The sequence below is a fragment of the Entelurus aequoreus genome, linkage group LG25, assembly GCF_033978785.1.
Source record: "Entelurus aequoreus isolate RoL-2023_Sb linkage group LG25, RoL_Eaeq_v1.1, whole genome shotgun sequence".
Lineage (NCBI taxonomy): Eukaryota > Metazoa > Chordata > Actinopteri > Syngnathiformes > Syngnathidae > Entelurus > Entelurus aequoreus.
Window position 1 is genome coordinate 31,517,874 of NC_084755.1, and position 26,725 is coordinate 31,544,598.

General features: G+C 38.5%; 2 protein-coding genes across 6 annotated transcripts in view; both read right to left on the minus strand.

Moving 5' to 3' along the window:
- LOC133642220 (troponin T, slow skeletal muscle-like) overlaps window positions 1-279 on the minus strand; it is a 46,928-nt gene extending 46,649 nt beyond the window's left edge. Inside the window, exon 1 of the mRNA XM_062036303.1 lies at window positions 178-279. The gene's annotated coding sequence lies outside the window, so the exon portion shown is untranslated. The remainder of the gene's footprint in view (window positions 1-177) is intronic.
- Window positions 212-24,850, minus strand: pih1d1 (PIH1 domain containing 1). 5 transcript variants are annotated; one of them, XM_062036301.1, is made up of 12 exons: window positions 24,745-24,850; window positions 22,260-22,361; window positions 22,133-22,190; window positions 18,747-18,935; window positions 18,521-18,582; window positions 14,589-14,670; window positions 12,205-12,301; window positions 12,102-12,128; window positions 11,925-12,003; window positions 11,208-11,351; window positions 7,380-7,449; window positions 212-321 (listed from the first exon to the last, which is right to left on the minus strand). In XM_062036301.1, the coding sequence occupies exons 2-11, from the start codon at window positions 22,338-22,340 to the stop codon at window positions 7,414-7,416; spliced, it is 855 nt and encodes a 284-aa protein (XP_061892285.1). In that variant the 5' UTR covers window positions 22,341-22,361; window positions 24,745-24,850; the 3' UTR covers window positions 212-321; window positions 7,380-7,413. The 5 variants fall into 5 exon arrangements, 4 of the variants coding, with proteins under 4 accessions (XP_061892285.1, XP_061892286.1, XP_061892283.1 ...); XM_062036302.1 differs by having other exon boundaries at window positions 237-321; window positions 7,393-7,449; XM_062036299.1 differs by lacking the exon at window positions 212-321 and having other exon boundaries at window positions 7,265-7,449.
- Between the last annotated feature and the right edge of the window lie 1,875 nt (window positions 24,851-26,725).

The window sequence follows — 26,725 nt, forward strand, 5'->3', positions numbered from 1 at the left end:
GTGTGTGTGTGTGTGTGTGTGTGTGTGTGTGTGTGTGTGTGTGTGTGTGTGTGTGTGTGTGTGTGTGTGTGTGTGTGTGTGCGCGCTCTATGGATGACTCTGTGCACATGCATGCGATGGCTATGATGGTGTTTTTGAATATACTGTTCAAAAATAACTGTGAGCATGTGTGCAAACCTGCAGGTGTGCGTCTGTGTTCAGGGCCGGCAGCCACGGGCGGATTAGGCGGCCGCAAGATGAGCACCCCGCGGGATTAAGGGGAACAGTGGTCTGACCTCACCGGACAAATGGAGGCTCGTGGCACAGGTGGAGAGAGAATGACTAAAAGAAGGAGAGAGAGAGTGAGAGGGGACACAAAGCTGGCAGAGAGGCATTAGTGCAGGCAGGAGGGGACCATTTATAAATACAGTCTGCAGTTCAGTCAGGTCAAAAGTCTCGGGTCAACGTTGACATTTTATACAGTTGTTTTCATACATTCATCATGGGCATGAATGCATGGAATTTTAAAAACGAAAATTGGGTGCACAAGCATGCATTTTTATGATTTTCTCAAATTTACAAAAGGTCCTGAGTTATACATTCAGGCTGAAATATATACAAACCCCGTTTCCATATGAGTTGGGAAATTGTGTTAGATGTAAATATAAACGGAATACAATGATTTGCAAATCATTTTTAACCCATATTCAATTGAATGCACTACAAAGACAAGATATTTGATGTTCAAACTCATAAACTTTATTTATTTTTTGCAAATAATAATTAACTTAGAATTTCATGGCTGCAACACGTGCCAAAGTAGTTGGGAAAGGGCATGTTCACCACTGTGTTACATGGCCTTTCCTTTTAACAACACTCAGTAAACGTTTGGCAACCGAGGAGACACATTTTTTAAGCTTCTCAGGTGGAATTCTTTCCCATTCTTGCTTGATGTACAGCTTAAGTTGTTCAACAGTCCGGGGGTCTCCGTTGTGCTATTTTAGGCTTCATAATGCGCCACACATTTTCAATGGGAGACAGGTCTGGACTACAGGCAGGCCAGTCTAGTACCCGCACTCTTTTACTATGAAGCCACGTTGATGTAACACATGGCTTGGCATTGTCTTGCTGAAATAAGCAGGGGCGTCCATGGTAACGTTGCTTGGATGGCAACATATGTTGCTCCAAAACCTGTATGTACCTTTCAGCATTAATGGCGCCTTCACAGATGTGTAAGTTACCCATGTCTTGGGCACTAATACACCCCCATACCATCACACATGCTGGCTTTTCAACTTTGCGCCTATAACAAATTTCGGATGGTTCTTTTCCTCTTTGGTCCGGAGGACACGACGTCCACAGTTTCCAAAAACAATTTGAAATGTGGACTCGTCAGACCACAGAACACTTTTCCACTTTGTATCAGTCCATCTTAGATGAGCTCAGGCCAAGCGAAGCCGACGGCGTTTCTGGGTGTTGTTGATGAACGGTTTTCTCCTTGCATAGGAGAGTTTTAACTTGCACTTACAGATGTAGCGACCAACTGTAGTTACTGACAGTGGGTTTCTGAAGTGTTCCTGAGCCCATGTGGTGATATCCTTTACACACTGATCTCCCTTGTTGATGCAGTACAGCCTGAGGGATCGAAGGTCACGGGCTTAGCTGCTTACGTGCAGTGATTTCTCCAGATTCTCTGAACCCTTTGATGATATTACAGACCGTAGATGGTGAAATCCCTAAATTCCTTGCAATAGCTGCTTGAGAAAGGTTTTTCTTAAACCGTTCAACAATTTGCTCACGCATTTGTTGACAAAGTGGTGACCCTCGCCCCATCCTTGTTTGTGAATGACTGAGCATTTCATGGAATCTACTTTTATACCCAATCATGGCACCCACCTGTTCCCAATTAGCCTGTTCACCTGTGGGATGTACCAAATAAGTGTTTGATGAGCATTCCTCAACTTTATTAGTATTTATTGCCACCTTTCTTAACTTTTTTGTCACGTGTTGTTGGCATCAAATTCTAAAGTTAATGATTATTTGTAAAAAAAAAAAAAAGTTTATCAGTTTGAACATAAAATATGTTGTTTTTGTAGCATATTCAACTGAATATGGGTTGAAAATTATTTGCAAATCATTGTATTCCGTTTATATTTACATCTAACACAATTTCCCAACTCATGTGGAAACAGGGTTTGTACTTTAAACAGTCAGGTGATCAGATCTCAAAAAAATCTGATTTGGTCTACTTTGCCTTGCAGTGTAAACGTAGACTTTGACCTCCAGGTCTAGGGTTCGCCTTCCTTTAGTCTCTGGCCGATAAATCGTTGACTTCAAACTTTCCTTCTTCCTTTCTTTTCTTCTTCCTTCTTGTCAGGTTCAAACACCTAACTATCTATTAAACAAAACAAGAAGCAAGGAATCACGCAGAGATAGAGTTCAATTTTGCCCATGAGGAGAAACGTATTGGGCTGCACACTCAGTTAGTTTCACCCCACGCTCTAAAGTACAGCCCCACGCGCTCCTCTATTTATTCGGGAGTTCCCTAGTTAACATCACTGAGGCTGCTTCTGAAGGGAGGGGTATTCAAGCAGCCCCAGTAGACACAATACGTGATTATTCAGAATGGAAATTAGCTGACACTCGTGATTTCGCCTTGTCTCTGTTTTGTCTGCGTTGAGGTACTCGAAGTCCGTCCTTGGCTGTCAGCAGGCACGGTCTGGAAACAAACTGCTGCTGTGAGACAACTCGCAATGGAAGATTACAAGTTGTGTGCCTTTGCACAGACAGAAAAGTACAACTTGAGCACAACGGATAATAACTATAGCAACGGCCTTTAAGCATAAGAGTTGTGTAATAACTTATACATAATTATTCTAACATTTCTTCAAATATTCTTGGTGTTAACTGGATCAGCCTTCACTCTTTCTCTCTCAACCTCTCTTTCACTTTTTTATTTGGTTTTGGCATGTTGATGTTTTCTCTCTGAACTCTACAATTACAGATAGAAACCAGCATTAAATTAAAAAAAACATGCTTATTTGCTTTGAATAGATTATTTAAAATGATGATTCTTGAAAATAATCACTTAGTTTAAGACTTTGTCAACACATTATTTCAAAATGGTAGGATAAGACTACTTCACATTTCATTATGTCACCCCCAAAATGTTATCATATGTTTTGTTTGTGACAATTCTAGCTAATTTTGACCATAACTAAATAATGCTAGCAAGCATATGGCTAGCAAACACATTTTTGAAGAGTTGTACACTCATGAAAACATATGTTGCATAAAAGCTGAACATGTTTACATAATTGAAGAGAACATGTGTTTGGTAATGAGTTTTTAAATATACACACAGATTTTCAGACATTTATTTAAAAACTATATGATTAAGTTACTTACCATGCAGCCATGAGGGGAAGTAATATAATGTCACTTCCTGGTCAAAAATGTAGGGGTGTGGCTTAAATCTAGAATCAGCCACGCCTCTAAAACTCTCCTGTTTCGGAGTGACATGACTTCTTGAGCACAGTTTTGTAATTTAAAAATTAAACCTACAATAAATCTATGTCTTTCAACCTTGGTATGAATTTAATCATAAATAGTTTTTAAATTACACCACTGAAACAAATCTAAACAAAAATGTTTTAAGTGGTATTTTTATCAATTGAAATTTAGGGGTCACGATTGGGGACAGCTACTTCTCAATAGAAAGTACCCTATTAAATATAATTGTGTATTTATTTATCGTATCACTATCTTAATTAAAGCCCTTGGTTTAAACAAATCATAATATAAAGTAAGTAAAAAGGCATGTTTGAATACTTAAGTATTTTATTAAACCCTTCCGGGACAACCATTCTCACGAATTTCTCCAGATTGAGGACAGCCTGTCGTCACGTCCACTTTTCCTCCATATAAACAGAGTGCCGGCCCAGTCACGTTATAGCATCTACGGCTTTTGGAGCTCAGTGCGCAACTGCACACACAACAAGAAGGAGACTATTACATATGTCTCCGTTATCCATAGGTTTATCTATAACCCATAAAGTAGGCAGGCGCGGAGCTATTGCTCAGCGTCTGTTTATTCCAGCCGGCATGTTAATACACTGACACACAACATCCGGATTCCCATCATGCATTGCTTCAAAACTACAGCAAGTAGTAGAGAGGAGTGTTATGTGTGTGTATATGTGTAAATAAATGAACACTGAAATTCAAGTATTTCGTTTATATATATATATATATATATATATATATATATATATATATATATATATATATATATATATATATATATATATATATATATATACATATATATATATATATATACATATATATATATAAAATTCTAGCTATAAATATACTCCTTCCCCCTTAACCCCGCCCCGCCCACTCCGACCCTGCCCACCACACCCACTGATGTTGGTCGAGAAGGCCTGGCTCTCAGTCTCCGTTCTAAGTCATCAGGTCAGGACTCTGTGCAGGCCAGTCAAGTTCATCCACACCAGACTCTGTCATCCATGTCTTTATGGACTTTGCTTTGTGCACTGGTGCACAGTCATGTGCACCAAACTGTTCCCACAAGGTTCGGAGCATGGAATTGTCCAAAATGTTTTGGTATCCCGGAGCATTGGACTTGGTGATGTATGGCTTAGATACAGCTGCTCGGCCATGGAAACCCATTCCATGAAGCTTTCTGTGTACTGTACGTGGGCTAATTGGAAGATCACTTGAAGTTTGGAGCTCTGTAGCAACTGACCGTGCAGAAAGTCGGCAACCTCTTTGTACTATGCGCTTCAGCATCCGCTGACCCCTCTCTGTCAGTTTACGTGGCCTACCACTTCGTGGCTGAGTTGCTGTTGTTCCCAAACTCTTCCAATTTCCTTTAATAAAGCAGTTGGCTTTGGAATATTTAGGAGCGAGGAAATTTCACGACTGGATTTGTTGCACAGGTGGCATCATATGACAGTTCCACGCTGGAAATCACTGAGCTCCTGAGAGCGGCCCATTCTTTCACAAATGTTTGTAGAAACAGTCTCCATACCTAAGTGCTTGATTTTATACACCTATGGCCGGGCCAAGTGATTAGGACACCTGATTCTGATCATTTGGATGGGTGGCCAAATACTTTTGGCAATGTAGTGTATACATACATACATACATACATACATATATAAAAAAACACATATAAACACGATACAACGTCTGCGTTTTGTTCAGGAGAGAACACACAGAAGCTAATTCAAATAAAATTAGAAGAAATAAATAAGTTTAAGAGATGGTTTGACCAAAAAAAGACTCTTTGAAACTCAGTAAAACTATCCATCCATTTTCTACCGCTTATTCCCTTCGGGGTCGCTGGAGCCTATCTCAGCTACAATCGGCGGAAGGCAGGGTACACCCTGGACAAGTCGCCACCTCATCGCAGGGCCAACACAAATAGACAGACAACATTCACACACACATTCACACACTAGGGCCAATTTAGTGTTGCCAATCAACCTATCCCCAGGTGCATGTCTTTGGAAGTGGGAGGAAGCCGGAGTACCCGGAGGGAACCCACACAGTCACGGGGAGGACATGCAAACTCCACACAGAAAGATCCCGAGCGCAGGAGCGAACCCAGGACCTTCGTATTGTGAGGCAGACGCACTAACCCCTCTACCAGCGTGCTGCCCTCTTTGAAACTCAGTAAAACTAAAATAATGCAATTCGGTAATAGTACAAAAGAAAGTCAAACACAAATACAAATAAACGGACATTGAATAAGTAAAATATACCTAATTTTGAGTGTAATAATAGATGAAAAATTAACTGAAAATCTCATTAAAAAATATACAACATAAAGTGGCAAGAAATACGTCAATAATGAATAAAGCAAAATATCTTCTGGACCACAAATCACTCAATTTTCTGTAGTGCGCACCAGTGTTACCATACCTGAGTTATTGTGTAGAAATAACTACAAAAGTACACTTATTCACTTAGCAAGTGACAACAAAGAAAGATGAGTTAAGAGTAATACATAATGAGTGCTACATACAATGATTACAAATACATTGGAGGCAGACACCACAGTTGACATACTTCACACATGAGTCATCATTCCTCTGTGATTGTTGGTCTTAAGCTAATGAAGACTTTGGCAAAACGAGGGTAATAATTGAATTTTTGGACGTACTTTGTATTTTTTTACGTTTATTGCGCCGTCGGGTGATTGTTAAGAGTGCCTGCAGGTCACAAAACATTGCAGGAATGTAGCAGCAGAGTGCGTCAAATACGGCTGCAAAAGCATACTTTCACAAAATGAAAGCATGTTTTATGGTAAATTTATAAGTTAGAGTATGTTTAGAATTATATATAGACACATTATTTTGTTTTTTTCCATCAGAAAAACCAACGTCACAACGACAGAAAACTAATTTTGTTGTGTTTTTTAAGTGCAATGACAATATAGTTATATTCTATTCTATTGTTCAAGGGAAAACTTGTAAATACGGGGGTTGCCCCTGACTCACAGCCTGGATCTCGGACTATTAGACAAAGGCGGGGTACAGAGGCCTGGTGAGAGGCCATTAGTAAAACCAAGGAAATGGTCATGGACTCCTGTTCTCGGTCAACCTTTATAAAAACCTTCCTAGTTTCTGAAATATGCAAGTGGTGGTCTGCAAAACATTTTAAGATGTGGAACAATATATTCCAGGATGTCTAGCCGTATGATTCCCGCTTGGGGTGTAAGAGGTCCTGGGTTAATTTCTCGAACGAGCCCCCAATTATTTCAACAGGTATATTACAATCAAAGCACCCATTTTTTAAATCCTTTCCTTTTCAAAGATCTCTTTTGTGAATGTGCATAGACAGCCATGACTGACTAGCCATTAACACCAATCATTTTATTCAAAGCCAACGTAAATTTTTACAACATACACCAGCTATTGGTGGTGTTATATTTTTTAGGTAACTTTTTTTTTTAGCGTGCTGAATGAAATGTTGGCTTTGAGCGGCTTTCATTTTTCATGTATGTACACAGGAGAGATATCATTGCATTAAAAAATGGATGCAATGGCCACCGTGCAGAATTTAAACATGTGAGCAAGACCATAATAACTCCAAACACCGCCATTTTGTTCTTTTACCCCCTGTTTTGAACCAAAAAAGTGCGGGTCACAATGATCGAACGCGAGTACCCTCTAAGCATCTAAACTACCAATGACATAAAGCAGCTTTAAGTAAATTATAACAATGAAACTATTTTGAATTTATTGTAGCCTTTTATTTACAATTTCAGCACAATAAACCCATGATTGTATTTGTTTTTTTTAATAGCGTAAACATGTGTGCTGTGCCTTTCAGTATATACAGTACATAAACTCATCAAACAAATTCACCTTAAAGAAATACCTGAAGTTTATGTCTGTCACTTCAAGATGACACCAGGGGCAAGGTGATTGTGAGGACCTGGCACAGAAGGAACAAGAAGAATGAGTTAACATATGTCTGTTTATTGTCTGAATTGTGGACCAAGGATAACATTATGCTAACATACAATTTAAAAGTGTGGTATAAAAGTAATATAGTCTTAAGTCGTTCCCGCTTGTGTCAACAACCCATTTATGTCGATCAACTCATCAAGTTTTGGTCCACGGTGTTCTTCTCGTTCCAAAAAAATTGCCCGCTTAAGTCGATGTCGACATAAAAATTGAGTGCCATTTCTATGAAAAATCGGTCTGTATGTTGGCATGTGTTGTAGTATTGTTACCTTTATTGTTATCACTAGGCAGCCTGAAACGACAACAGCAACATAACTACTGTCTAGTTACGCGGCATTAAAACCTGCCTGCTTTGCCTTCCCGTTCAGTGCATATAAGCGTAAAAATAAAAGCATGGCAGTATCAGTATCAGAAACAAACCAAATGCACACAGTTCTTTTCTTTGTTTATTAGATTTTTGGCCAATTAAAAATATGCGCATGTACAAAAACGTATTAATGACGAAATTACGGCCGCAGTTCTGTTAGATAGAGAAAAAAATTCATATAAAAACAGAAACATCTAAATGTTAAAGGCCTACTGAAAGCCACTACTACCGACCACGCAGTCTGATAGTTTATATATCAATGATGAAATCTTAACATTGCAACACATGCCAATACGGCCGGGTTAACTTATAAAGTGCAATTTTAAATTTCCCGGGAAACTTCCGGTTGAAAACGTCTATGTATGATGACGTTTGCGCGTGACGTCAATGGTTGAAACTGAAGTATTCGGACACATTGTATCACAATACAAACAGCTCTGTTTTCATCGCAAAATTCCACAGTATTCTGGACATCTGTGTTGGTGAATCTTTTGCAATTTGTTTAATGAACAATGGAGACTGCAAAGAAGAAAGCTGTAGGTGGGATCGATGTATTAGCAGCTGGCTGCAGCAACACAACCAGGAGGACTTTGAGATGGATAGCAGACGCGCTATCCGACGCTAGCCGCCGACCGCATCGATGATCGGGTGAAGTCCTTAGTTGCGCCGTCGATCGCTGGAACGCAGGTGAGCACGGGTGTTGATGAGCAGATAAGGGCTGGCGTAGGTGGAGCGCTAATGTTTTTATCATAGCTCTGACGAGGTCCTGTAGCTAAGTTAGCTTCAATGGCATCGTTAGCAACAGCATTGCTAGGCTTCGACAGGCGGCACAGCATTAACCGTGTAGTTACAGGTCCAGTGTTTGGTTCGGTGTCTCCTGATAGTAGTATTGTTGATCTTCTGTCTATCCTTCCAGTCAGGGGCTTATTTCTTTTGTTTCTATCTGCATTTAAGCACGATGCTATCATGTTAGCTCTGTAGCTAAAGTGCTTCACCGGTTTATTGTCGTGGAGATAAAAGTCACTGTGAATGTCCATTTCGCGTTCTCGACTCTCATTTTCAAGAGGATATAGTATCCGAGGTGGTTTGAAATACAAATCCGTGATCCACAATAGAAAAAGGAGAAAGTGTGGAATCCAATGAGCCCTTTTACCTAAGTTACGGTCAGAGCGAAAAAAGATACGTCCTGCACTGCACTCTAGTCCTTCACTCTCACGTTCCTCATCCACAAATCTTTCATCCTCGCTCAAATTAATGGGGTAATCGTCGTTTTCTCGGTCCGGATCGCTCTCGCTGCTGGTGTAAACAATGGGGAAATGTGAAGAGCCCTTCAACCTGCGACGTCACGCTACTTCCGGTACAGGCAAGGCTTTTTTATCAGGGACCAAAAGTTGCGAACTTTATCGTCTAAGTTCTCTACTAAATCCTTTCAGCAAAAATATGGCAATATCGCGAAATGATCAAGTATGACACAGAATGGATCTGCTATCCCCGTTTGAATAAAAAAAATTCATTTCAGTAGGCCTTTAAGCTGCCATAGGTTTGAAAATAATTTATTATGATGGCCCATTCTCCTTATGACTACGGCCAAAGTCACAAGTAAATGTGACAACTATAACGACTATTTTGAAAGTTGACAAGTCATTGATTTACTTAACAATTAGTCGATTAATCGGATTATAACGCGTACACAAAATTAGTGGCTCTAATTAAGCAAACCACTTTAAAATTCAGCTTGAGATATTTTAGGCATGTAATTACGAACAAGAAAGATGACTAAATTATAAATATCTATCGACACTGTAACTATTCTGCTCATTTGGCTGCTAAAAAAACCAACAACTATCACACTTTTGTCCGTTTAAAAGCAATGATAGGCAAAGTGCTGACAAAAAACAAAGTGTCATTTTTTTATGTACAAAAAGGATGGTTAAAATAGCAGAAATAACAGCAAATGATACCACACAATGTAACTTGCTCAAAAAGAAACAAGTATTTTGTGATTTTTTTAAAAAGCTGCACACTGGTATATTATTGATTAACTCCTGGAATTTTTAAATAGAATTGCATCATTGATTAATTCTTAACATTTTAGCTGTCTAATAGATAATATGTTTAATCTTAAGAGGCCGGCGTATTAGTACCTAAAGTTGTGTGTGTGTTTGTGTGTGTGTGATTGACGTTTGTTATTGTGCCTTTCTTCATTGCACAGCAAATTGACGCTGCTTTAAAAAGTATTTAAATTGATTTAGACAAAGTTTTAGACTTTGGCTACAATGATAGTTATTTTTCACACAACTTTGTCTCACCCTTGTCAGCTAAATAGCAAGGTAACAAGCTAATCTTACCGAGTTGAGGCCGTATTTTCTATTGCACGGAAATGAAGCGAGGGAAAATTAAGTTAAACTAAGCGCTGGGCTCTGTTTATAGCGAGGGGAAATCTCCCTAGCAAAGTCTGTGTAGTTATGTTCCGCCATACTTTTTCAACTCAAAGGACGCTTGTGCGCATGTGCCAGTGCTGCTGTGACGCTGTTTCCAGGAAATATGCAGTGTTGCCTAAAATACATTAAAAAATGCCGTTTTTTTGGTAATTAAAAATTTAAACGGTATTACTAATCATCGTGAATTTTACCGCGGTTTATCATTATATTGTTTACTATTACAACATATACAGCACAGGCCAAAAGTTTGGACACACCTTCTCATTCAGTGTTTTCTTTATTTTCATGACTACTTACATTGTAGATTGTCACTGAAGGCATCAAAACTATGAATGAACACATGTGGAGTTATGTACTTAACAAAAAAAGGTGACATAACTGAAAACATGTTTCATATTCTAGTTTATTCGAAATAACCACTCTTTGCTCTGATTACTGCTTTGCACACTCTTGGCATTCTCTCGATGAGCTTCAAGAGGTAGTGACCTGAAATGGATTTCACTTCACAGGTGTGCTTGAAGCTCATCGAAAGAATACCAAGAGTGTGCAAAGCAGTAATCAGAGCAAAGGGTGGCTATTTTGAAGAAACTACAATATAAAACATGTTTTCAGTTATTTTACCATTTTTTGTAAAGTACATAACTCCACATGTGTTCATTCATAGTTTTGATGCCTTCAGTGACAATCTACAACAGACTGCGCTTTCAAATATTGGACTTTCTGTTGGTTTTCTTAGTGGCTAAGACAGGAAATCTCGGGCTGCGTTCTGACAAAATTGCTTCAGCACAGCCATTGTTTCAGTGATATCTGATTCCTTACAATAACAATCAGCGTATATAATCACAAGCTTGACCGTCCAACTGCATCAACTTTTCATGGATGTAGGGAGTTGAACTAGCACAGTTTTATTGGCTTTACCTGAGTGCTGCTGTTGTACTGGGCCACGCTCATGTCCTGGTCAACCACGAAGGAATGAAAGATGTCAAGATGGTAGAGCGAGGGTCTGGCTGTCAACACCAAGCGATCCTCGCCGACGTCAAGGACCAGCGACCGCGACGAAACCTGGACAGCCAACACTTAAATACAACTTGAGACTTTTTACTCAGCTTTCACATGAGATCTACAACGTACAGTAGGGAAGGGATTCATACGGCTCCATTCCTGGGTAGCGCTTCGGTGAAAGGAAGGGGATGAGGTGTGGGGGTTTAATCATTTTGCAATGCAGTCTGCTGAAAATTATGAAAAGCGCCACTTTACATAGCAACTGACGCGGTGGTCAAATGTGGACAGTGAACCCATTTTAACATATTCAATACTCTACTGCTATCTGGTGGCTAAAGTGAATAGTGTCCCCATTCGTCACGTTTCATGTGAATACCCTTCCTACTGTACTTCATTGAATTATTAATTATCTAAAGAGACAAATGTCTGAGTTAATGCGAAAAATGCAAATGTTTACGACCCACATCTATAACGGAACATTTAACAACTTTCATTTAGCGTACGTAGCAAGCAAGGTTGAATCACTCAGGTTTATTGCAATGTTGCAAACAATCAACGTAAAATAGGGTGTGCAGGTTTTACTCCTACGTTTGAGTGGGAAATATGTTTATTTTGTATGTGTGTGTCTCTCACCACACCAGGCAGCTTGATTTCTGCTATGAGGTACTCAGGGACACCAGCAGGGGGCTCTACAAACAAGGTGAACTCTGGTCTGAGAAGTGAGAAAGATGAAAAAAAATAAAAGCACTCAAGGAAGTATAAAAAATGAAAACGTGAATGTGTATTAATCGTTTCTAAAAGGACCTTTACCTTTTTGCAATAGAAGAGGAGTTTTCCCTAGGAAAAAGGTTACACAGTCATTGTTGTCTGGTTACTTTCTGATGATGCAATCAATACATCATTCCAGACTTACTGGGGTTGGAGCTCCTCTATAACTGGCTTGCTTTTCGTGCGAATGTTCTGCTCGCTGACCGACCCTAAGAACTTTCTGTTCTTCAGCACCTTCCATTCTGGGAAAAAAACAAGAACCACACTCTTAAAAACTGTCAACACAAAAATTAAGAAATAATTGTACAAACCCCGTTTCCATATGAGTTGGGAAATTGTGTTAGATGTAAATATAAACGGAATACAATGATTTGCAAATCATTTTCAACCCATATTTAGTTGAATATGCTACAAAGACAACATATTTGATGTTCAAACTGATAAACATTTTTTTTTGCAAATAATCATTAACTTTAGAATTTGATGCCAGCAACACGTGACAAAGAAGTTGGGAAAGGTGGCAATAAATACTGATAAAGTTGAGGAATGCTCATCAAACACTTATTTGGAACATCCCACAGGTGAACAGGCAAATTGGGAACAGGTGGGTGCCATGATTAGGTATAAAAGTAGATTCCATGAAATGCTCAGTCATTCACAAACAAGGATGGGGCGAGGGTCACCACTTTGTCAACAAATGCGTGAGCAAATTGTTGAACGGTTTAAGAAAAACCTTTCTCAACCAGCTATTGCAAGGAATTTAGGGATTTCAGCATCTACGGTCCGTAATATCATCAAAGGGTTCAGAGAATCTGGAGAAATCACTGCACGTAAGCAGCTAAGCCCGTGACCTTCGATCCCTCAGGCTGTACTGCATCAACAAGCGACATCAGTGTGTAAAGGATATCACCACATGGGCTCAGGAACACTTCAGAAACCCACTGTCAGTAACTACAGTTGGTCGCTACATCTGTAAGTGCAAGTTAAAACTCTCCTATGCAAGGCGAAAACCGTTTATCAACAACACCCAGAAACGCCGTCGGCTTCGCTGGGCCTGAGCTCATCTAAGATGGACTGATACAAAGTGGAAAAGTGTTCTGTGGTCTGACGAGTCCACATTTCAAATTGTTTTTGGAAACTGTGGACGTCGTGTCCTCCGGACCAAAGACGGAAAGAATCATCCGGATTGTTATAGGCGCAAAGTTGAAAAGCCAGCATCTGTGATGGTATGGGGGTGTATTAGTGCCCAAAACATGGGTAACTTACACATCTGTGAAGGCGCCATTAATGCTGAAAGGTACATACAGGTTTTGGAGCAACATATGTTGCCATCCAAGCAACGTTACCATGGACGCCCGTGCTTCTTTCAGCAAGACAATGCCAAGCCACGTGTTACATCAACGTGGCTTCATAGTAAAAGAGTGCGGGTACTAGACTGGCCTGCCTGTAGTCCAGACCTGTCTCCCATTGAAAACGTGTGGCGCATTATGAAGCCTAAAATAGCACAACGGAGACCCCCGGACTGTTGAACAACTTAAGCTGTACATCAAGCAAGAATGGGAAAGAATTCCACCTGAGAAGCTTAAAAAATGTGTCTCCTCAGTTCCCAAATGTTTACTGAGTGTTGTTAAAAGGAAAGGCCATGTAACACAGTGGTGAACATGCCCTTTCCCAACTACTTTGGCACGTGTTGCAGCCATGAAATTCTAAGTTATTTATTATTTGCAAAAAATAAAATAAAGTTCATGAGTTTGAACATCAAATAGCTTGTCTTTGTAGTGCATTCAATTGAATATGGGTTGAAAAGGATTTGCAAATCATAGTATTCCGTTTATATTTACATCTAACACAATTTCCCAACTCATATGGAAACGGGGTTTGTACTTTAAACCAGTGTTTCGTAACCCTCGTTGGGGGTAAGCGCCCCCTCGAGGGCTGCTAAAAAACATATGTTTCCCAGCTGTGGTCCGAAAGGGCCGCAGCAGTACTCAGTTGTAATACACTTTTCCAAACCTTGTAGCAGTAATGACATTATCAAACCAACAGAAGAAGTATGGAGCTAAAGTCATAGAGAGGTTTCTTCAGTGCAAAAAATATGACGCAAGTGGTGCAGCTGTATTTTCATTTGCACTTAAATCTTTTTGACAGTTCCTCTACAAAACATATGTTATTACTACTCAATATTAATTTGGTTAGAATTTGTTTTATCTTTTTTATATCTATTTGTCATCAGTATTTATGAGTCTCTTACTTTGCAATATATCGGATTAGTATTTATTTTCGCAATCAGCCTCACCCAAGTCTTGATAATAATTGTGGTTAACAAATGGTTTCATATCATTTGACAAGGTTTATCCTGTTAAACTGTAAGTAGGTTAGATAAAATTATTGAAAACGATTAAAATCAACAGTAAAATGACTAATTCAGTGTTAAAATTGGAGTGGGACCTGGGTCCTTCTGTAGTGTAATAGATGGGCCCCGGGGACAAAAAGATTCTGAATCCTTGCTTTAAACAAATGCACACTTACCTCTACTAAGCATGAGTTTGTATTTGTTCTCTAGACCTTCCAAAGACACCATGATAACAAACTGCTGGAACAAGGCTTCCCCCTACAAGGCACATACATACAATGTGAATCAGTGAAACTAAAATAGTCATCACACATTTAATTAAGTACATGATGACTCAGATAGGTGTAATTATGACACATGTATGGTGCTTAGGCGTTTGTATATAATGTCCACAAAGTTCAATGGTCAGGTGACTTTGTTTGGCCCATGTTGACTTGATATGTTGGTTTTGGTTAACTTGCACCATAGGTTGTTTGGATTGGTACATATAAATTGATGTTATGCTAATATAAACACTCATGGTAATCGACTAACAATGCTCACATTGTCCAATAGATGGTGGCATGTACAGTGATTTAATTAATCCATTTGGCCCGTGGGCTGTAGTTTTGGACACATCTGGGGCCGTACTTATCAAGCTTCTTAGAGTGCCATTTTACACTTAAGTCCTGAGAATTTGCGAAATTTAGTCCTACTCTCAAACTTAAGAATAAAAGCTTTTTATCAACGTTCTTAAGTCTAAGAATCACTCCTACTCTCCACGATATAAAATATTGCTCATTTGTAGTGGTCTTTCTTGAACTATTTGGAAAAAAAGATATAAAAATAACTAAAAACTTGTTGAAAAATAAACAAGTGATTCAATTATAAATAAAGATTTCTACACATAGAAGTAATCATCAACTTAAAGTGCCCTCTTTGGGGATTGTAATAGAGATCCATCTGGATTCATGAACTTAATTCTAAACATTTCTTCACAAAAAAATAAATCTTGTAACATCAATATTTATGGAACATGTCCACAAAAAATCTAGCTGTCAACACTGAATATTGCATTGTTGCATTGTAATGAATGGAATAGCCTACTTGATTTGATGTTCAGTTTATGAACTTACATTCATATTTTGTTGAAGTATTATTCAATAAATATATTTATAAAGGATTTTTGAATTGTTGCTATTTTTAGAATATTTTTTTAAAATCTCACGTACCCCTTGGCATACCTTCAAGTACCCCCAGGGGTACGCGTACCCCCATTTGAGAACCACTGCTCTAGAACTACAACTGGTTTAGAACTAACAGTGTTCAGATTGCAATCATCCAAATATGAATAGTAGCAAAGTAGGCAGCCGTCAACGTTGTGGCCCGTGATGCTAAGTATGCTAACTAGCAAGTTTGTCTGGTGCTCCTGATCGTGTCCCTGTCCCGCAACTTAGTGCCGCATTTATGCAAAAGGAAAATATTTTTGTTTACATCATATTTTTTTATATTTCATTAAAAAACGCGGAAGTGATATTGTGACCCGAAAATAAATGTTAAAAAGCGTAGATTTCCCCGTGTTCGCGGACGTTTCACATGCCAGATTATTTTTAAAAAATTTACTTTTTCTCATTTATTCTGCCTTTTTGCTCATTTTAAACAAGTTGACTGTAGTCATGAGGGCCACCACAGTCATGTAATTTGCAAAACTGGGTCAGAAATGGAAAGAGTGGTGGTCTTAGTACACATCCCTGTGGAGCCCCAGTGCTAAGTGTGATGGTTTCGGAGGTGTTGCTATTTCGACATGGACATTTTGTGGAAGTCCAGCGCTCAGTTACAGTTTTTGTATGAGCTACTCGAAAATTACCGTATTTTTCGGACTATAAGTCACAGTTTTTTTCATAGTTTGGCCGGGGTGCGACTTATACTCAGGAACGACTTATGTGTGAAATTATTAAACACATTACCGTAAAATATCAAATAATATTATTTAGCTCATTCACGTAAGAGACTAGAAGTATAAGATTTCATGGGATTTAGCGATTAGTAGTCACAGATTGTTTGGTAAACGTATAGCATGTTCTATATGTTAATAGTTATTTGAAGGACTCTTACCATAATATGTTACGTTAACATACCAAGCACGTTCTCAGTTGGTTATTTATGCCTCATATAACGTACACTTATTCAGCCTGTTGTTCACTATTCTTTATTTATTTTAAATTGCCTTTTAAATGTCTATTTTTGGTGTTGGGTTTTATCAAATACATTTCCACAAAAAATGCGACTTATACTCAAGTGCGACTTGTATATGTTTTTTTTCTTCTTTATTATGCATTTTCGGCCGGTGCGACTTATACTCTGAAAAATAAGGTACCGGTACTTGTGTTGGTAGATAACTTATGACTTCTCTGAGTCCGGGTGGGTGCAGACTGGATGGAGAGCAGCAGACATGGATTCCCCTACGGCAGGGGTGGGCAATTAATTTTCACCGGGGGCCGCATAAGCAACCCGAGCACTGCTGGAGGGCCACACAATAATATTTTAATTAAATTTTGCTCAATATTATTTTTGATATACCGTAAGATAAATAATAATGATGATAATAATAACAATAATTAATAATAATAATAATAATTTAATTTAACCTAACTTAACTTTATACAAAAGCAGATTGCTTTTGATGGTCACTTTATCCTGCATTATCCAACATTTTTCCCCATCAGATTTGGACAACCATCTGTTGTTAAAAATAGTTTTTAATCATATTTATTTTATATTGTTTTTATATTGGTTTTATATGTAATTGTTTTTTCTTTTTATTCAGTCATTGGTGGAGCTAAGGATAATATTTGAATATTGTTTTTAATATTGTTGTGCAGCACTTTGGAAACATTTTGTTGTTTAAATGTGCTATATAAATAAAGTGGATTGGATTGGATTGTCACACCTGCCAGCTTGTCCCATTTCAGTCCTAACATGTCCAAACACGCATTTACCTATGTGAACAAGTCATTACCTGTGGTTGTCTCTTTAATTGACTGCATGGCTGCCAGCTACTCCGTGATTTGAAAGTCTGCAGTTATCCCACGTAAGAAGAAGAGCAGCTGGGCGGTGTCACGTACATCACAGCTCTCATCCAAAGTTAGCGAAAAACAGTCCATGTCTCCGCGGGCATATCAGCGCAACAGAGTCCAATAAGGACTCCTTAATAAACTCTCCGTCAGAAAACGCCTTACTTTTTCTGGCGCTTTTGTGAGAAATGACGAAACTTGTCCTGACGGCTGCATCTCTGGGGGTGTGAAATATGGCAAAAAGTCCTTGTTGGGTTTGCAGTTTTACCATCAACGCATCGGCCTCCCTTGCGCGCGCTTCATCAGACACATTCCGGTATTTTCCCTTGTGTTTCTTCGTGTAGTGGCGATTAAAATGATATTCTTTAAACACAGCAAGCTGTGTACCACAAATTAAGCACATGGCTTTACCTTTAATTTATGTAAAGAAATACTTGGCAGTCCATGTCTTGTTGAAAACACGCCATTCGTCATCAACTTTTCTTTTTTTAGCGTCTCATCACTTGTCTCTATGCACCTTCACTCACAGGTTCCCCCCGGACATACGGCATAAATAACACATTTCAAAATAAAAGCAGCACAGTTGTATTGCGCACACGACATAGATGTTTTTTAAACTTTATTTTGTAATTTGTGATTGCGCCGTTCAATTCACTCACAATCGCACACGCGCATACGTCCACACGGAAGTAATACAAATAACGCTTTTCAAAACAAAAGCAGCACCGTTGTATTGCACACTCGACATAGATACTTTTTAAAATTTATTTTGTAATTTATGATTGGCCTCACGCGGGCCGGACAAGGATGCGCAAAGGGCCGGATGCGGCCCGCGGGCCGTACAATGCCCAGGTCTGCCCTACGGACATGCTTAACTTGCAAGCAAACTGAAACTTGGGAAGGAGGCAGCCATGTTGATTCTTACCGTTGCTGTCCTACTACACAGCTTACTTTTAACCCACACTTTGCACATGTTTACATTATTTTCTAAAATATCATGTTTTCCTCCTTCCTTTAAAGAACATCACTGTAAGAAAGCACAACTACCAACACACCTGACACTTCTGGAAGAACTCCTGGTTAATGACCACGTCATAAGCCGTGCACCCCTGAGAATCTGACACAAAGACACGTTGAGTTTAGGCATGATGAGAGGTAAGTATAACAATATGAAGAGAGGAACTAAAAGATACTGTTCCTTAAAAGTGAAGCGTTCTGAATACTTTCTGATTGCACTGCACTGTAGGTATTCATGAATTAAATGTGACTGTGATTACTTACTGTTGTCTACCTCAGTGTGTGGCTCCCCGAGACTCATGGGAACTCTGTAACCACTGGGATCTTCTGATTGGAGCAACTCCACAAGCTCCTCTTTGGACAGTTCCGGTGGCGGCGGAACTAAGTTTGACTGACAGATGTTGACAAAGACCTTCTGTTTGTCCTTTTCCGACACGGTCTTCACACATATTCCTGTGAGGGAGGACACATTAGAGCAGGGGTGCCTAAATGTTTTGTCTCCATATATAAACATAAGGTAGTAGAGAATGTTACCCAATTCAGTTAACATGCAACTCTGCATCTTTTATGTACATTTTTAACCTCAAAACATTCAAAAATGTCATTTTCTGCAGCTTTTCGCCATTTCCAGGTGTTCCGTAACTAGTTTGTCCTAGATATTTAATTTGATCGCTTTCAAACTTAAACCAGACAGATTAGACATAAGGAGGATGTTAAATTTCAAAGCGTTTAGGTTTTCGTTATAGGATGTGAGTGAAGCATTGCGGCCAAGATACAAGATTCTCCATTGAGCGTCAAAAAGTCATGGCTTTACCGTCTCAAATTCAAATGAGACTAGTTAGCCTGTGAAGACAGAAATCTATCATTTTTCACTATAAAATTTGATGACTGAGCTGCCGTAAAATCTGTGGCCATTTTTACAGTGCATTACTGTAAATTGCAAAAACAATAGTACTCATATTTTTACCTTAAGACTTTGGCGACTGAGCTGCTACTTTTTTATTGCGCCATCAAAGATGGTGCAGCTTGAAAGAGGACAGTGTGAATATTTTTTTAATTTGGTAGCCAACCTTTGGCGGGTCAAACAAAATGACATGGGGGGCCAAATTTGGCCCGCAAGCCCCACTTTGTGCATTGGAGTGTGATGCTTTTATAGAGCATTTCCAAGATTTTGATCATATGTTTTTATTATGTGAAGCTAGTCACCAGCAGGGATGGGTATCGTTTACATTTTAAAGGCCTACTGAAAGCCACTACTACCGACCACGCAGTCTGATAGTTTATATATCAATGATGAAATCTTAACATTGCAACACATGCCAATACGGCCGGGTTAACTTATAAAGTGCAATTTTAAATTTCCCGCGAAACTTCCAGCTGAAAACGTCTATGTATGATGACGTTTGCGCGTGACGTCGATGGTTGAAACGGAAGTATTCGGACACATTGTATCCCAATACAAACAGCTCTGTTTTCATCGCAAAATTCCACAGTATTCTGGACATCTGTGTTGGTGAATCTTTTGCAATTTGTTTAATGAACAATGGAGACTGCAAAGAAGAAAGCTGTAGGTGGGATCGGTGTAGTAGCGGCTGGCTGCAGCAACACAACCAGGAGGACTTTGACTTGGATAGCAGACGCGCTATCCGACGCTAGCCGCCGACCGCATCGATGATCGAGTGAAGTCCTTCGTCGCGCCGTCGATCGCTGGGACGCAGGTGAGCACGGGTGTTGATGAGCAGATGAGGGCTGGCGTAGGTGGAGCACTAATGTTTTTATCATAGCTCTGGTAGCTAAGTTAGCTTCAATGGCGTCGTTAGCAACAGCATTGCTAGGCTTCGACAGGCGGCACAGCATTAACCGTGTAGTTACAGGTCCAGTGTTTGGTTCGGTGTCTCCTGATAGTAGTATTGTTGATCTTCTGTCTATCCTTCCAGTCAGGGGCTTATTTATTTTGTTTCTATCTGCATTTAAGCACGATGCTATCACGTTAGCTCCGTAGCTAAAGTGCTTCACCGATGTATTGTCGTGGAGATAAAAGTCACTGTGAATGTCCATTTCGCATTCTCGACTCTCATTTTCAAGAGGATATAGTATCTGAGGTGGTTTAAAATACAAATCCGTGATCCACAATAGAAAAAGGAGAAAGTGTGGAATCCAATGAGCCCTTTTACCTAAGTTACGGTCAGAGCGAAAAAAGACACGTCCTGCACTGCACTCTAGTCCTTCACTCTCACGTTCCTCATCCACGAATCTTTCATCCTCGCTCAAATTAATGGGGTAATCGTCGCTGTCTCGGTCCGAATCGCTCTCGCTGCTGGTGTAAACAATGGGGAAATGTGAGGAACCCTTCAACCTGCGACGTCACGCTACTTCCGGTACAGGCAAGGCTTTTTTTACCAGCGACCAAAAGTTGCGAACTTTATCGTCGATGTTCTCTACTAAATCCTTTCAGCAAAAATATGGCAATATCGCAAAATGATCAAGTATGACACATAGAATGGATCTGCTATCCCCGTTTAAATAAAAAAAATTCATTTCAGTAGGCCTTTAAATAATACTAGTACCAAATCGGTACTTGAAAAGCAGCGCCGTTGCTTAAATGGTGCCTGAATCGGTACTTAAAAAATGAAGAACATGCACATTATTGTGAATAAAAAAATAATAATAAGTCCTACCTTCTTATGCAGTTTTGTGAGATTAAAATTAAACATACTAGTAATTGAAAGAAATCAAACATACTAGTAATTGAAAGACTTCAAAGTCAAAGACTTCCTCAGCAAATCAACTCAGGAAGTACCGGTAGTATAAACGGTTGAGGCATCTAATAATGTCTTGATTACTGTTGTCGATTAAATGCGACAGAATAAAAACTGAAAAGTTGATAATTGATATGAATCATCATTTAATGTTTACAATGTGAAACTTCATGATGACAAACCTAAAGGCAAGTAATTCAAGTAGTGAATGTGCTCTTATTCTGAAGGTGTCTCACATGATGTCACTGCCACTGGCAGCAAAATACTTCAATTATGTCAATTAAATTATAACTAGGTAATACATTCAGAAATAAGTAATACACTCCACATTAAATTGTGGTAATTATTGCAGCAATACAGAACAGAAACTTTTGTAATTGTTACACTTATAGTTCGGGGGGGTTTGTAAATGCAACCTCCCTTGTCATAACCGTCATTCATTAGCGCATAACGAGGACGTTTTTTTGATTGATTGAAACTTTTATTAGTAGATTGCACAGTACAGTACATATTCCGTTCAATTGACCACTAAATGGTAACACCCGAATACGTTTTTCAACTTGTTTAAGTCGGGGTCCACGTAAGTGCCAAGTTGATGTTGTGGCTACAGGCTAGCCTAGCGCTGGGTTGCTATGGCTGCTGGTTATGAGGGCTGCTGTTGGCGTGTTAAGGTCTGCAATAAAGTTTCAACAGAAATTCAGACTCAGTGTGCTACATTATTGACAAGACGTTACTTGCAGAATATCATCGCCAAGCACTTGTTGCAGGTTGCTGCGACTCCATTTATTTAGCACCGAAATGAAGCATCAATAGCTTCTTCTTTTTGCAGTCAGGTTACGACTGCTTACGCTGGCATTGGAGAACCGGGTTTCAGTGCCAATCTCTACTTACCAGGTTGCGGTCGGATCACTTTGGAGTCTGGATTTTCTGCCTGCAGGCTTCCTACTGTCTGAAAGGAAAGACAGTAACTTGGTTAATCAAATACACTTAATACATCAAAAGAGTAAGTGATTATTACCTGTGACAACAGCTGTTGATACAGGTCTTCCTGCTGCTCTAACTCCATCTCAGAATTGAGGAGTGTTGAGTCTGTGGTCATGGTTTTGGCTCAAATTTAGTCCTGTGGTTTAATAAAATAGGATTAAAACCTCTAAAATAAGGTCCTCCCACACAATAAAAACAGGCCATGTAATTATCAAATATATGACATATTTGTCAACCAGGGAGTAAAATCATTGGTCCCGGGGCCGCATTTAATGTTTATCATACCCAGGTAGCCCAGTAACTGCCTTTTTTATGCTGTTTTGCGACACCCGTGTCACGTGACTTCAAACTTGACACCTCATTGGCTGGTTCATAGAAAGGATCGATTGCTTCAGTCTTAATTCAGTCTAGCTTTTTGAAGCAGAAAATTTTTCTACATGAGACTTTCAGCTCATCATTTTTTTTACAACACATTTTTATTAGGGATGTCCGATAATATCGGACCGCCGATATTATCGGCCGATAAATGCTTTAAAAAGTAATATCTGAAATTATCTGTATCGGTTTCAAGATTATCGGTATCGGTTTCCAAAAGTAAAATTTGGGACTTTCTTAAACGCTGCTGTGTACATGGAGGCAGGGAAATGTACAGAGCGCCAATTAATCCTTGAAGGCGCTGCCTTTACGTACTGGCCCAGTCACATACTATCTATGGCTTGACACACGCACTAGCGAATGCAAGCATATTTGATCAACAGCCATACAGGTCACACTGAGGGTGACCGTATAAACAACTTTAACACTGTTACAAATATGCGCCACACTGTGAGCCCACACCAAACAACAATGACAAACACAATTCAGGAGAACATCCGCACCGTAACACAACATAAACACAACAGAACAAATACCCAGAACTCCTTGAAGATGCTTGATTTCATTCAGAAAAATCTACCTCTCACACGTGATGACAAGGAGAAAAAGAATCAGCCCACTCTTTGAGCTTCATCTGTTGCACAAATAGAATAATAGTCTGGACTGAGTGAAGCTGTTTTATTTATGTTTTGTGCCTTTTTTCCCCATGCACTTTAAAGGATGGCTGTGTTTTCTACTGGTCTAGACTGAAGCAGTTGTATTAATGTTCATGCACTTTAAAGGATGGCTGTGTTTTCTACTGGTTTAGACTGAAGCAGTTGTATTAATGTTCATGCACTTTAAAGGGTGGCTGTGTTATCTACTAGTCTAGACTGAAGCGTTTTTTAATTTTTGTGCCTTTCTTGTTCTTATTTGCACATTTTTGTTACTCATACGAATACGTTAAGAACAGGGCAGATTGAGCCCAGTTTATAGTATACTTTGGACTGAAGCTGTGTGCCTTCATTGTTTTTGTAGCTGTTGTTTTGAGGCATGTTTAAAAAAAAAAAAAAAGCACTTTGTGAAAGTCAAAGTTAACAGTGTTTCCCATAGTTGTAGTGGGTATCAGGATTATTTCAGGGAGAGCATGTCCCACATTCCAAGCTGCTGTTTTGAGGCATGTTCAAAAAAATAATGCACTTTGAGACTTCAATAATAAATATGGCAGTGCCATGTTGGCACTTTTTTCCATAACTTGAGTTGATTTATTTTGGAAAACCTTGTTACATTAATGCATCCGGCGGGGCATCACAACAAAATTAGGCATAATAATGTGTTAATTCCATGACTATATATATCGGTATCAGTAATTAAGAGTTGGACAATATCAGAATATCGGATATCGGCAAAAAAGCCATTATCGGACATCCCTAATTTTTATAACACTGAATTTTAAAACACATTTTGCTAACATTATTTTTTTCAATAAAAGTTTGATGTAAAAAAATTCAGATGACAAAATTCAAACTCAAAAAAATCTGTATGATGAATTCAGTGTAAAAAAAAAAAAAAAAGGTATTAAAAGACACAAATTAACCTGCATACTACACTGTCAAAATTCATGCCATCTTACTGAAGTGTACTCACGGATGTATTCCATTTGAGACACAGCTTATAATTGCTGTCTATTACTACGATGCCAAAACGTCTATAAATCCACTAAAACGTGTACTATCGTCATGATTATTGAGAAATTATAGCATGAGCTAAGGTTAGACGTAAAAGAAATGCTGTAATTTAATATTCACTGTCAACAATTCTACATGCAAGTCTATCATGTTATTTTTGCATTAATCCCAGGATGGAGTTCCCATGAAGACATAAACGTGCATAAACATATATACACTATGAAAAGTCACATTGCACCAAAATTAAGTTTTAAAACAACTAAAACCTGAAGCTACATACACACAGTTGCAGAGTAAATACGGTTACTGTATGAACAACTAGTAGGAACATGTACGTTAGCGTTAGCGTTAGCTTTAGCATCACGAAGGTACAAAGCAGCCATGAAGCTTTGCACCGCGTTTTGTTTGAAACCAAACATGCCACGTTGCGTTTAAGTTTTAAACGCAAAATATATACACATAGCGAAGAACACTTACCCGTCTTCGGCAAAAAAAAGTTGTGTTTGTTTACAACACACACATCACCTGGTAGCGGCTGACAAGCGACGGTGTTCGCCAGTTTCCACCAGCAGCACTTCCGCTTCGGACCCGTCAGAATAAAAGCGCTCACATTTGAATTTCAAACGGTTTTGTACAAACACTGGAAATTTAATTGGCTTTATTGCATGAAATATGAAGTCAAGTTCGACATATGAAGTCAACATTTCATGTTCAGTGTTTCAAGAGGAGAAGAGTAATTTCATTTTCTATTTAAAAGTGTATACGTTGTTAAATGAGCTACTGTGTGTAACAATTTCCCTTGTGGATCAATAAAGTTTGTCCAAGTCTAAGTCTAAAGGCTCAGGAAGTTTTCGTATATGTTTTCTACACATTAAGTTTTTAAAACGCGCCCGATATAAATAAAACGTTTTATTATTAATATTACTTTTAATATTATAAAAAAAAATATATATATATATATCGCGAATCAGAAGTTCACAATATTGAACGGTTTTGACACTTTTTACATTCAATGTAATACTAAATTTGTTGTTTTTACATTAGCTTTAATCTATAATCCTTAAAGCCTGTTTTAATAAATATTAAATGGTTCGCACTGTTTCTCTTTTTAAATAGATTTACTGAAATACCAAAACAAAAACAAAAAACATTTATTGATACAATATGTGTACAAGAGTGGACCAAAATCTCCCCGGAAATGCAACTTTGATGACTAACTACAATATTGCTTTGCTTAGTGATCAGATACTTATTTAATTTAGTTGAGTACAAAAATAACTTAGAAGCATTAATACACGTATATATTTTTTTGGACCCCCCCCCCCCCCCACTGATATTCTGTTTCTCTGTTGAAATAAACTAAAAAATATTAATAATATTGATATTGGATCCCGGTGGGGCATGGTAAGAAGGTTTTGTCATTATATTATTAAGCATTTTATTAAATTAACTTCACAATAGTGCCTCATTGGGACCCAATGTCATTTTAATAGTCCCTGAAATGAGAAGAATGAGCTATTTAAAATATGTCAGTCATTTCAGGATGTAATGGTGACTAATTAGCAGTGTTGGGTTAGTTACTGAAAACCAGTAACTAGTTACAGTTACTATAGTCACTTTATTTTAAAAGTAACTCAGTTACTAACTCAGTTACTTACACCAAAAAGTAATGCGTTACTGTGAAAAGTAACTATTTAGTTACTTATATATATATATATATATATATATATATATATATATATATATATATATATATATATATATATATATATATATATATATATATATATATATATATATATATATTTTTTTTTTTTTTTTTTTTTTTTTAAATTTTTTTTTTAAGGCCCCCTTTAATGCCCTTTTAGCCTTCATTTCAGTACTGTTATTGCAGTGGAGAATAATACAATGTGTTGATCAACTTGACATGCATTTGCATCACTGAACTCTGCTAAGCAATGTGGTCTACATACAACACACAAAGACAAAGATATGTTTCAAAGGGCCAATTTATTTCAGGCCAGAACAAATTGACAAAACTATTTTAAATAGCTGCAACATAACATACATACGTAACAAACAGCCTAATAACAACATACTGTAGCTGTAAACCAAGGAAGGCACACACTACATACACAAAGCCTAAAAAGGCGTTTTTTTCTCTCACGGAATTCTGAAATAAAATCATGTCTGAAGCCCAGAACACTCTACACATTTTCCCAGTTTTAGTTTAGAGATAAGGAAAGATTGGCCTGGCCCACTAATATCCCTCTTTATGTTTGTGAACTTTATAGTCTATACATTTAGAGTGATGTGATAATCAAACACTCTAGAAGTCTAGAATGAAAGAGTATATAAGAGAATTGACAGAGTGTGTGTACCTTCAGTGCGCAGTGCCTCGTTAAAATCCAGCCGCTGTTGCTTTGGAGGTGAAGTGTGTCTCTCTTTACTAGCTTCG